Consider the following 13,426-nt stretch of genomic DNA (forward strand, 5'->3'; position numbering starts at 1 on the left):
CAATTTCATTCCCAGGATCATTCTCATGAACCTCCTCTGGACCCTCTCCAATGCCAGCTCATCCTTCCTTAAGGAAACTGAATGTAGATTATGAGAGGAAAGTCATGTTTATTGAAGTTTTCATTTCTTGCAAGTATTTTTCCTCTAATCACTGCACACAACAGCCATTTTGAAGTTTTTTTTTCTCTCTGAGATGATCCAACATTTACTCATATCTTGGACTCCTACTCCATCATTCTGAACTTTCATCAGCTCGGATTTTCAGAGCAGCTGGAAGGGCAATCTTTCTAGAAAGATAGATAGATAACTTTATTGATCCCAAAGGAAATTACCATGTCACAGTAGCATTAAAAGTGCACAGATAAACAAACATACAAATATTAGAAGAGAAGTAAGAAAGAATAAAATGAGTTACCTCAAACAATCTAACAGGAGGAGGTCATCCCTTCCCTGGCTATAGGTTGACTCATTATAGAGCCGAATGGCCTAGGGTAAGAATGACCTCATATAGTGATCTTTGGAGCAGCTCAGTTGTCTTGGTCTATTACTAAAATTGCTCCTCTGTTCAGCCAAGGTAGCAAGCAGAGGATGGGAAACATCGTCCAGAATTGCCAAGATTTTCCGTCAGGTCCTTTGCTCTACCATGACCTCCTGTGTGTCCAGTTTGACTCCTATAACAGAGCCAACCTTTCTAATCACTTTATTGAGCCTGTTGGCATCACCCATGTTGATGCCATTGCCTCTGCACACCACCACATAGAAGATTATACTGGCAACAACTGACTGGTAGAACATGTGAAGGAGAGGCCTGCATACCCCAAAGGACCTTGGGAAGTAGAGGCGAACTTCCACTCAGAGATGGGGCTAATACAGTCCCCTGTGGGGCCGCAGTGCTGCTTATAGTCATGTCTGGCACACAGCTCTGAAGCCGCACAAACTGTGGTCCGCCAATCAGGTAGCCCATTATCCAGGATACAGTGGAAGGGCCAGCCTGTATTGAATGGAGCTTTCCCCCCAGCAATAAATAGTTATACCCTCAGTCCTTATTTCCTCCATTCCCATTGTGCACAAGTACATGGAGGCATCATGTCATTTAAAATTATATACCTACTCTGCTTTAAAAGACATTCTATATGTTTGAATGTAAGTATATCTTATGAGTCTGACCCAAAAGTTTATTTAAGAATTGTTAGCACATACAGATGATAGTCCCTTACCAATCTGTATTGATCTGTAAGAGTCTGATGCTCTTTGTATTTATAGGGATTTTCAATGACTCAGAATCCTTATCCAAGGATTTAGGCCACACAATGTTCTTCAATAGCACATGCAGCAATGGTCAGAAGGTCCAGTGGAAATATTTGGCGGATGGAATTCCCTTCCAACGGTTCTTCAGTATAAGACATGCAAACATTTTAACAGCTATGCTAAAACAGCCAACTCCTGTAATAAACCCTAAAGATATTAAAAGTAAACTAGGATGTAATAAGTTATTAAACTGGGATGAAAGAAAGTCTCATGAGAGGTAATAAGATTGATAGTGCAGGGATTCTGAGATTTTAATGAGTATATTGTGATGAATTATGCACATTCAGGAAGAAGTAGAAAGGAAGGAAGGAAAATCTAAACTAATTAATTGACATAATTGGGTTAGTGGGGTTATTCTCATTCTTTTAAGGAAAAGCCTGAAATTCCCAAACTGTGAAATGCCCTTGAATAAGGGATGAGAAGTATCTCCAGGAGCTATCAAGGTGAAAATGCAGCAGAATGTATGACTGCCTCTAGTGCTCTCTCTCAACTGTCAATGTAGGTCAGATATATGCTGTCATGGTCACTGGAGAGAAACACTTTAGATTCTGAGCTCGGAACCACAACTGACAAGGATTTGCATGTAGACACAATGCTCCAGACTCTGTGATAGTATGAAACATGCAGTGACACAATCTAGACAGGCAAATATACATTTGGAAGGACACACATCCAGACATACAATAAACCTATGGAAATATAAACACACACATGGGAATAAACATACAAACATATATCCATACAAATGCATGAACCCTTCAGCTAAATACCCAAATGCATTAATTTCTCTGCAAAAACAAAAAATACACACATTTATACATACATGGTCAGATATTAAAGCAAAGTAAACCAGATACATTTTTACATGAAGATGTAATTCACATATTCCATACATAAATGTGCATACACATTCACATAGCAATAATTATTTTCAAGTATAAACTTTATGCATAAAATACAATACATGCAAGTATAAAAAGCAGTCATTCACTGTTTACATTCATAGTGTCAGTCAGTCCAATGATTCACAATGTTATTAGTTCTATACATTGGTGGTGTTAGCACATTTTGTGTAATTAGTACCATTGCTACTCAATGAATATGTAGCCTCCTGGGATGATACAAACTTTAATTGCAGAGTATGACTTCCAGGAGGCAATGTCTGCCATTTTCAGGCTGCATTCGCTGATAGATGTGTCCTGTCTGCAGCCATGTTACACAATCTTCTGTATTTATCACCTTCTCTCACTTCAGTTTAATGATGTTCAGTCTGTCTTTATAGCTTCCAGTGCTGATGGTTTCATGTCTATTGTAATTCAGTAGCTTTGTCACTTGTACACAATGACTCCAACACTAGCATTCAGTACCTCCATCACCCCTACCTCTGGTCTATCATGACTAGAATCTCCGACCACACCTTATGTTTCTCTTTTACTTCTGATCTGACCCAAACTGGTGCAGTTAGGGAGTTGCAGAGATATAGAATCTTAAAGCAGGTCCTTTGGCCCAACCTTGCAATACCAACCAAGGCGTTTTTGCTGAGCTTGTCCCCTTTGCCTGCATTTGGCTCATTTCTATCTAAACCTTTCCTATCCATTAACCTGCCCAAATGTCTGTAAAATTTTATAATTGAACCCACATCTACCTCTTCTCCAGGCAGCTTGTTATACATAACCTCCACCCTCTGTGTGAAAATTGCCCTTAATCATTCCACTCTCACTTTAAAACTATACCCTCGAGCTTTAGACAGCCCTAACCTGAGAGAAAAAAATTGTGACATCCACCTTATCTATGACCTGCATGATTTTATAAATCTGTGTCAGGCCCCCCCCCCCCCCCGCTTTCTTCACTCCAACGAAAATGGTTGAAGCCTATCTAGTCTCTCCTTCCAGAACCAGCAATTTCCTTGTGAATCTTTTTTGGCTTTCTGTCTGTTTTTGTCACATCCTTACTATAGTACAGAGAATTGCAGTGCACGTAACATTCCAGGTGTGGCTCAACTAATGTATCTGGCTGTAATATGGCGTTGCAGCCCTTGTACTCAGTGCTGTAACCAGTAAAGGCAAACATGCTGTCTTGGCCTGAAATGTCGCTGTCTATTAATTTCCATAGCTGCTGCCTGAGTTCCACCAGAATGTTGTGCGTGTTGCTTTGGATTTCCAGCATCTGCAGACTTTCTCCTGTTTGAAACATGCTGTGTAGCTTCTTCACCAATTTGTCTATTTGTGTTGCATGTTAAGGGTCTCCCTGTTCTATAATACACCTCACAGTCTTGTCATTCACAGTGTATGTCTGTCCTTGTTTCACTTCACAAAATGCCTCACTTTCCACTTGTCTTAAGTTACGCTTTCGCAGTTGATCTAGATCCTGTCGTAACCTGTGCACCCACTGTCAATCTACAAATTTACTAATCCACTTACATGCCACCTATATTCTCTTCCAAATCATTAATATATATGACGAGGGACCCAGCAACAGTCCCCGCAGTATCCCTGAAGGTCACAGGCCTCCAATCTGGTAAACAATCTTTCCGACTCCATCCACCAAGCCAAGTTTGTATTCAATAACTATCTCACCCTGTATCCTATTATGTGATCTCAACTTGCATAGACAATGCCTACAACCTTGTTCTTAACAACCCACTTGGTCACTTCTTCCAAAAAATTCAATGTTTTTCAGAGGGCATAATTTCCCAAACCAATAGCCACGTTGGTTGTCTCTTTTGATGGACAAAGTTCATAATGCTGATCTGAGCCTTGATCTTGAATAAGCTGTGAATAAGTTGAATTGCAAGATACAATATTAAGAGACTTGAGTGACATGTATATTGAATCATAGATTATTGGGTAATTGATATGGAGTCTGCCACAAACACTCATATAATATATACACACTCATACAGAATATCAGAATATGAGGAATAAAATGGTCTGGGCTCCACTCTCAAACATGTTCTGAGCAACCTGATCTTAAACAGCTACGAGGCTTCTATTGCAGTTGGTTTCAGTGGCCTCAGATATTTTGAATTACTCACAAGTGACCATGCCTTGACCCAGTAGCTTATGAAAGCTGTTGAGACTGAGGGAAGCTGGGGCCACACAGCATCAAGGGCCACTCAACCAGCTGTTTTCATCTCTGGTGTTACAGCAGTGCATGGGCACGGTGGATCCTGAGGTTTCAGGAACATTAATGATGGCGGCATGCCAAAACTTCCTGATGTATTAATGGTTGTGTTTGGATATTACAAACATGTCAGTGCTTGTGCCTGTCTGCACACTTGTGTGGATGGGTCATGTGTAAATGAATTACAGAGGGTATATGAGTGTGTCCACCATTGAAACATCCATGTATGTGCAATGTGTAGGAACACATAGACCATAAGACCTTGGAACATAATTAGGCCATTCGGCCCATTGTGTCTGCTCTGCTATTTGATCATGGCTGATTTATTATCCCTCACAACCCCATTCTCCTGCCTTCTACCCATAACCTTTTACACCCTGATTAATCAAGAACCTATCAATCTCCACTTTAAATATACCCAGTGACTTGGTCTCCACAGCCATCTGTGAACTCCACAGATTCACTGCCTTCTGGGTAAAGAAAAGGAGGAAGGTGGAAGGGACTATGAAGGAGAGAGAAGTGATGAATAAATGAGTATTTGAATATTGTCCTGGGAAGAAGATATATCGAGAACCTTGAAAGAACAAGAGAAGAATTCTAAGGGCCAAAGGATGAAGCATCTTTTCTTTCTTTCTTTTTAAATCTTTTTATTGAATAAGTATACAAAAAGGTAAGCCATATAGGCACTAATACACTGTTAGAATATAATAAAATTACAGGAGATATTAATACAGAAAGAAAAAGTGATACAAACAATGTAATTTAAACATAACATACTAAGGTAACATAATAATATACTAATTTTTATATATATATCAATAGAGAAAAAGGAAAAAAAAACCCAAAAATACTCCCCCAAAAAAAACCCACCGTGCAACTAAACTAAAAGCAAAGCAAAGGGCTAACTTGGAACCAAGTAGAGTTAAAGAACTTAAGATCACGTCCTCAAACCCGACCTCCATTAAAAACAGTAAAAAAAAAACAAGAAGGGTATATAAATATGGAGCAAAAAAGAGAAGAAAAAAAATTACATTAAGTGAAAATATTGAATAAAAGATCTCCAGGTCTGTTCAAATTTAAGTGAGGAATCATAAAGATTGCTTCTAACTTTCTCCAAATTCAAGCATAATATCGTCTGAGAAAACCAAAAAAAGGTGGTTGGAGCATTAAGCTCTTTCCAATGTTGTAAGATACATCTTTTCGCCATTAAAGTAAGAAATGCAATCATTCTACAGGCTGAAGGAGAAAGATTATTGGAAATTTTAGGTAGTCCAAAGATAGCAGTAATAGGGTGAGGAGAGATATCTATATTCAATACCTTTGAGATAATATTAAAAATGTCTCTCCAAAAAGTTTCCAGAGTAGGACAAGACCAAAACATATGAGTTAAAGAGGCTATCTGCCCCGGACATCTATCACAAAAAGGATTAATATGAGAATAAAAGTGAGCTAATTTATCTTTGGACATATGTGCTCTATGAACAATTTTAAATTGAATTAGGGAATGTTTAGCACAGATAGAGGAAGTATTGACTAATTGTAAAATCTGCCCCCAAAAGCATCTTAATAATATTTTATTTAAAACAAGGAATTCCTTCTCACCTCTGTTTTAAAGGGACATCATTGTATTCTGAGGCTGTGCGCTCTGGTCCTAGACACTCCCAATATTGGAAATATCTTCTCCACATCCACTCTATCTCGGCTTTTCAATATTTGAAAGGTTTCAATGAGATGTCTCATTCTTCTAAGCTCTACTGAGCACAGGCCTGGAGCCACTGAGCACTCATCATACATTAACCCTTTCATTCCTGAGATCATTCTTGTGAAGCTCTTCTAGACCCAGTAAATTTATTATAATTAGCAAATAATTATGAAAGTATATATGCATTATACAAGTCTTTGATTCATATATATGCCTATTCTTGGGTGTGTATGAGTGACAGAGTACATGTATGCATGTGTAAGGGTGCATGCTGTGGTGCCCATGGGTGCTGAATGTATATCAGCATCAGAATGAGTTTTAATTAAACCATTCGCAAGATGAGGTGTCATCACCCATTCCCAGTGACCCTTGACGAGGTGGCAATGGAATACCTTCCAATCGGAATGGTGAAGGTACTTCCTTTTCCAGGACTTTGCTTTATTGATGATGATAGTAGACCAAATTTGGATGTTATGTTACTATGGAGGGGAATTTTGAGACAGGAGCTGCTACCATTGTTCTTCTAGATTTGAAGCTCATAGGTTTGGAAGGAGCTGACAAAGAAGCAATGGCTTTTGCTGCAGTGCATTTTCTAGATCCTGTGCACTGCAGACACAGTGTGTGGATGAAGGAAAGTCCATCCGCTTCAGGCAAAGGATGGGATGCCCTTCAGCTCAGTCCTGGATGAATCTAATGTGATAGTTGCACAGCTTATTTACAGTATTATATGTGCTGATGTCAGCATTGTAGAGCAACTTTGTGGGCCTGAAATAGTCAAGAATCTGCTGTTATGCTTATGGCTGATCAGGTGGTTCTGTGATTTATCTATTTCTTGCTTAGTATCACGTAAGATGATGGCAATGAACGGAGGTCACCTTTACTCACTGGCTGTTTTACAATGTAAATCAGCAACTCCTGCTGTCCCTCTCATAGACCAGCTATGAAGTTAAAAATATCTTCTTCAAGGTGAGGGTTGCTCCCACTCAGAAACCCAGGAGTTTTCACTTTTCTTTTCTATAAGTTCCAAGGGCAAGTAGAGCACAGTTTAGATGTAAAGATCTCAGTCTGCTGTTGTCTCAAGCATTCTCATAGCAGATCCAGAAAAGTATACTGGATATTAAGATAACTATATATTGCCCTAAGAAACCTAGAGCTGGTGCAGCTTGCATTAATTACAGATCAGAACTCCCTTTACACTGCCCCAAACTCTCATAAGTCAGTTTAACCCTGATGGAATATACTGTAAAGGTCCTTCAACATTTTCCTTCAAACAGTAACAATTCACTACACCATAGACACAAAATAAAGCTATCACTGCAGAGTTCTATCAATACTTAATTCCCATTTTCACATCAATAATTTATCAGAATCTCAGTCACAATCAGGTTTAATATCATCTGCATACGTTATGAAATTCGTTAACTTACCGGCAGCAGTACAATGCAATATGTGGAAATATAGAAAATAAATAAATCAATCAATTACAGTAAGTGGATATATGTATATTAAATAGTTAAATTAAAATATTGCAAAAACAAATAATAAAAAAGTGAGGGAGTGTTCATGGATTCAATGTCCATTTAGAAATTGGATGACAGAGGGGAAGAAGCGGTTCTTGAATCACGGAGTACATGCCTTCAGGCTTCTGTACCTCCTTCCTCGTGGTAACAATGAGAAGGGGGCATGCCCTGGGAGATGGGGGTCCTTAATAATGGACACCACCTTTCTGAGGCACCGCTCCTCGAAGGTATCTTGGATACTATGAAGGCGAGTACCCAAGGTGGAGCTGACTAATTTTACAATTTCGTTTGATCCTGCAGCTTCATATGATTCTGAGCAACCACCCTGCCCCTACTCCATACTAGATGGTGATGTAGCCTGTCAGAATACTATCCACAGTACATCTGTAGAAGTTTTTGAGTGTTTTAGGTGAAAAACCAAATTTCCTCAAATTCCTCGTGAAATATAGCCGCTGTCTTGTCTTCTTTATAGCTGCACTGATATGTTGGGACCATGTTAGGTCCTCAGAGATCTTGACACCCATGAACTTGAAATTGCACACTCATGATTGCATCAATACTTTTTTTTAAGAACATGGAAGGTCAATGGGCTCATATGAATGAGGTAACAAGACCCAAATTTTGGCCTTTGATTATGTATCTTCCGCAATCCATCATGTCCTTGTGTAATATTTCCTCTTGCTACCAACTAATGATTCTTGGATTTGCCTTATGTCTTTTCTTTCTTTCCTAGCTGTTACTCTCTGGTTTCAATTATATATGATAATCATATTTAAGTTCACCTATTAGCTCTGTAAGTACAGATATTGTATACAAAGGCAAGGAAGTCACACCCTGCATATCTTGAGTTAGGCTTGAGCTGGAACGCTATGTCCATCTCTGACACCGCAATTTAGAATGGAATAAAGGGCTGTAAAGAGTTCTGAGGAGGTTTACCAGGACTTTTTCCAGGGATGTAGAGAAATAAGAAAACATGTTGGTTATTCTCCTTGAACTAGAGGCTTAAAAGGAGATTTAAATATTGCCCATGATTTTTGTCAAGGAAGCGTAGGAGAAAGCAACATCCTCTGGCACGGATCAGTAATCAGAAAATCATAGATTTAATCAAATTAGTAGAAATGCATATTGAGAAATATCTACATCTCAAGGGTTAAAAAAACTGGGATGCACCAGCTGAAATGGTGGTTGGATCTGATTCTACGGTAATGCTAGGAAAGAAATTGAACGTGAAGGGGAATGTTTGCAGAAGAACAGGGGAAACACAGGTATATGGGATAAAATTAAACAATCCTTTGGGTGCTTTAGAAGTGATGGATAAATGACCTCCTTCTAAGCTCAAACAAGAGAAAATCTGCAGATGCTGGAAATCCAAGCAGCACACACAGCCTTCTAAGCTGAAGGTTTCCAAGGTTCAAAGGTTGAAATGTTCTTGAAATGTTCTTTTTATCATTAAAGTATGTACGCAGAATACAAATCTGAGATTTGATTTCCCCAGATAGCCATGAAATACAGAAAAACCATGGAAGTCATTGAAGGAGAAGACATCACCACCCCCCAGCATGAAAAAGGAAAAGAAACAAAACTTGCAAGCCACAAACACCCAACCCCTCTCTCGCACAGAAACTTACAGATCGCCCACTCAGAAAATGGCAGCTAGAACATCAAAATCACCCCTCAACCCCCTCTCTCTCACACACAAAATACTAACATATCTCCCACCTGGAAAATAGCAACAAAACATCAGAACCCAAATCTCTCACCCCTCCCTCACACACAAACTAACATATCACCCACCCAGAAAATGGCAATAATCACATAAGTCTCGGAATTTGGAAAACATCCTCCATCAGCGTCAGATTTCTTTAAATCTAAAATTCAAACCTGACCAGATCCTTGCATCTTGGTATCAAAGAGGGTAGGCACTGCAAGTAAAGAAGCAGAACCGTCCACAATGTGCATTCCTTCTTTCTCTACAACTGTAAGTCATTTCCATTTCTAGGTCTTGTTACGAAGGATAATATTTTTGAAACTTCTCACCTCTCTCAGCATTTGTCAATCACAAAACGTGCAAGCATTTAAAACCTCAGATTTATGTCAATGAACATCTCTTGACTGTCCTGTTTGTTTCATCCTTGGCATCTTAAATTTCAGGATTTTTCACTTCAGATCATTTTAAGCAGCCTAGAAAAGCTTTTTTTTTCATTGTATCATTTAATCATTATGAAGTTCATTTAATGAAGCAAAACGTCTCCACTTTGTCAACGTGAATTCAGTGGACTGAAGGGATGAGAACATTCAATAGGAATGGAAGGCAGATTAGAGAATTGTGGCTATAGTTTTGCTTCCCATGACCTAAAAGATGTTTCTCAATGGGCATGTGTCTCTGTTTAGACATCTCCTATCATGCAGTCTGTTTCAATTTTTCAGTTGGGAATTTGGTAACTGGATGGAAGTGAGTGTTTGAGAGTATTTTCTGCCCCCAAATCCAGAAAGGAAAGAGTCAGATAATGGAATAAAATTAACACTATGGTAGTCTGTCAACTGATTTCCATTTACCTGTCCAAAGTTTGGCATCAGTGTGCAGGGGAAAGCGTGAGATTTTAACTACCAGTTTAAAAGAGGACCAGGAGAAGTTGAGTGGTGGAGAACTAAAGGGAGAGAGTTGCAATGCTTATGGTGTTTCTGAGCACCACCTTTGAGGAGTGGTTCCTGAAAGAAGAATGCCAGAGGACAACACCAAAAGAGCTGAAATTACTATCTTGATCCAAATTCTGATTTAAGCAAATGGTATGAAGCAAATTCTTTTAGACATGTAGTTAAAACGGCTGATTGTGTCATTATCCTCATCTCGCCCAAATGAAAGCACATTATTTTGTTTTTTTTTCATTGGCTTGGGTTGTTTGATCTGCAACCAGAGATCTGGAACAGGCTGCTTTTATTATAGTTAACTTATGGGTAGATTTGGGAACAGCTTCTTTCCAACCGTGATAAGACTGCTGAATGGATCCTGACCCGGATCTGGGCCGTACCCTCCAAATATCCGAACCTGCCTCTCAGTTTTTTTGCACTACCTTACTTCCCATTTTTCTATTTTCTATTTGTGATCTATAATTTAAATTTTTAATATTTACTGATTTTAACTAATTAAAATATTTTTAATATTTTGTAATCCAGGGAGTGTGAAACGCAGAATCAAATATCACTGTGATGATTGTACATTCTAGTACCAATTGTTTGGTGACAATAAAGTATGAAGTATAAAGTATATATTTCAAATCAGATCGCCATCTTAATCTGAGATTTCTGGGCATCAGCAGTGGCATGATACGTTATTGGAAATGAAAGTCATTGCTAGAATCCATTGACAATTGGAAGCATATGTTGGAAAATTGTGAATGTTTTCCACACCCTTCCTCTCTAGAAAGTATAATTGTTGAATCACAATTCAGTCTATCAGTAGTTCGCTGTTGGGTGTATTAGTAATGTTTATGTCCACATCAGCCACTGGAGATTCAGGCAGGAAGCGAAAGACAAAAGATTCATCATGCTTATAAGCAGATATTTAGAACTCACAAATTTTGCTTTGAAGTGAAGTTTCCAAGTTTATCTCCAGTGCAAGGCAATAAATGTTGACAGCTGCAGGTGAGGAATTTACATTCTGTCATTTGTTTACGGGAAGCTGAGATGAAAACTTCAATATTAAAGTCTCCTTCATTCAAAGCTCCCTGCAGATGGCAATATCCTATATTATGCAGGAATGAGACCAGCACTTCAGCTCAATATGTTAATTAAACATGAAAATGAATTTAACCTTGCCTGCAAAACATGAAGGGTAACTTTGTGGTGGAGGGTTATTGACATATGGGTGAATTTGGACCCTGATAAAGCTGCTTTCTTGGTGTGGTTGTTACTTTGCAGTAAGCACACTTTAAAGGCTTGGGAAAGCACTGGGGACACAAAATGTCCAGCTATAAACATAAAAACATCCTTCCATTCTCTAAATCTGAAGTCCATTCCCTGTCCAAATATTTTTAAAATGCTTCAATTGTATCTGCTTCTACCATCTCCTCTGGTAGCTTGATCCATATAACTGTCAATGGCTACCCCTTAGATCTCCTCTAAGTTTCTCCCTTCTTATCTTAAATCAATGCCTTCTAGTTTTAGACTCCTTCACTTTAGAAAAGACTCTGATTATCTACTTTATCTATGCTCCTCATTATTTAGTAAACCAAAGTAAGGTCAACCCTCAGTCTCTTGGAGGCAGGGTGGGTTTCTCTTCTCAAATATCAAAGTCCCTCTGTGAGTCGTGGGGGATCTCTGCAAGTCATTTGGATCTCTAGAATTCTCCAGTGTCAGCGTGTGGTTCAAAGTTTAATACCAATGTTTCTGAAGAAATTTGTCTAACCGGTAATTATTTTTGTAATTAGATTCACCCGCAGAAGACTGTAACAGCATAAGGGGACTGGAATATTCCGGAGTCTCCAGCATCTGCCTCTGCTTTGTCATCTGTGAAGCATTGTGTAAAGGTGTGAGCAATGCCGAAAAACAGTAAGGTTACACAACGTGAGCACAGCAATGAGCCTGTCACGGAGTCTGTCGCCGATCTCCTTGCTGGAGAGGAACCTATTGACTACAAGCGCAGTGCACTCAATATAGGAGGAGTCCCACCCACCAAGGATAAGGATGTAGAGAACGCCATGGAGATTGAAGATCGGCCAGCCTGGAACAACAAACTGCAGTATATTCTGGCTCAGATTGGCTACTCGGTGGGTCTGGGAAATGTCTGGCGTTTCCCCTACCTGTGTCAGAAAAATGGTGGAGGTAAGAAACAGGCTTCAGATTTCATTCACATTTCGATGGTTTTAAACAGTAATCACAATTTTGAATGTCATTGGGATAAATGGGAAGACATTCAAATACTCTGTGGGCGTTTGAGGCATGGGTAGTGAGGGGGTGAGACTTACTGGTGAGGAGAGACCACAGGAGGTATAAGGAGGCTAGGAGGGAGGTAAAGAAAGAGAGACTGAAGGTGGTGGAAGGCGAGATTGAGTGCAGTGTGGGGGAAGATTGAGGGAGGTGGGAGGCAAGATTGAGGAAGATGGGAGGCAAGACTGAGGACAGTGTGAGGAGAGACTGAGAGAGGTTCAAAGGGAGACTCAGAGAGGTTGGAGGGGAGACTGAATGTGAGTATAAATTTCGGAAGGAGAGACAGATGAAGCAGATATCAAATGAGGTGAGAGATTTGGAGATTGCAGGAAGCTAGAACAGAGATTGGGAGACGTGCGGAGGAGAATGAAGGAAGAGAGTTGGAAGTGGGAAGGGAAACTGAATGGAGAGGGTAAGGGAGCCAGAGGGCAGATTTAAGGGAGCTGGGTAGTGAAATTAAGAAAGGCAAAAGGAATAGTTGTGTGAATTAAGGACACTCCTGGTTTGGCAGTTTTGATAAAGACTAGCTAAGGTCTGCAGAAAATGGTACTGACAGTTCAAGCATGAAGAGAAGTGCCTGCCGTTTTGGGGGTATCTGATGTAGAAAGGAACAAGGAAATTTTGAAGGAGCATTGAATGCAATAATGCCCCTGATTTTAAAAACAAATGCAAGAAAAGGACAATTGAGAAAAGGAAAAGTCATCCAGCCGCAAACCATTGACCACTACACATGGTTAATTGTATTACTGACTGGTGATTAAAAGTGAGTAAATAGATGAAGTTGGCATGTAATCTTGTTGCAGAACTTGTAAATCTGAGTGTAAACCCATTTTTGCATTTGCTGGTA

At 39.4% G+C, this 13,426-nt stretch overlaps 1 protein-coding gene across 1 annotated transcript in view; it reads left to right on the plus strand.

Moving 5' to 3' along the window:
• slc6a17 (solute carrier family 6 member 17) overlaps nt 1–13,426 on the plus strand; it is a 61,168-nt gene that overhangs the window by 4,809 nt on the left and 42,933 nt on the right. The window contains exon 2 of the mRNA XM_072277780.1: nt 12,081–12,474. Coding sequence (XP_072133881.1) covers nt 12,189–12,474 — 286 coding nt within the window. The 5' untranslated portion in view covers nt 12,081–12,188. The remainder of the gene's footprint in view (nt 1–12,080; nt 12,475–13,426) is intronic.

This window comes from Mobula birostris, chromosome 14, assembly GCF_030028105.1.
Source record: "Mobula birostris isolate sMobBir1 chromosome 14, sMobBir1.hap1, whole genome shotgun sequence".
Lineage (NCBI taxonomy): Eukaryota > Metazoa > Chordata > Chondrichthyes > Myliobatiformes > Myliobatidae > Mobula > Mobula birostris.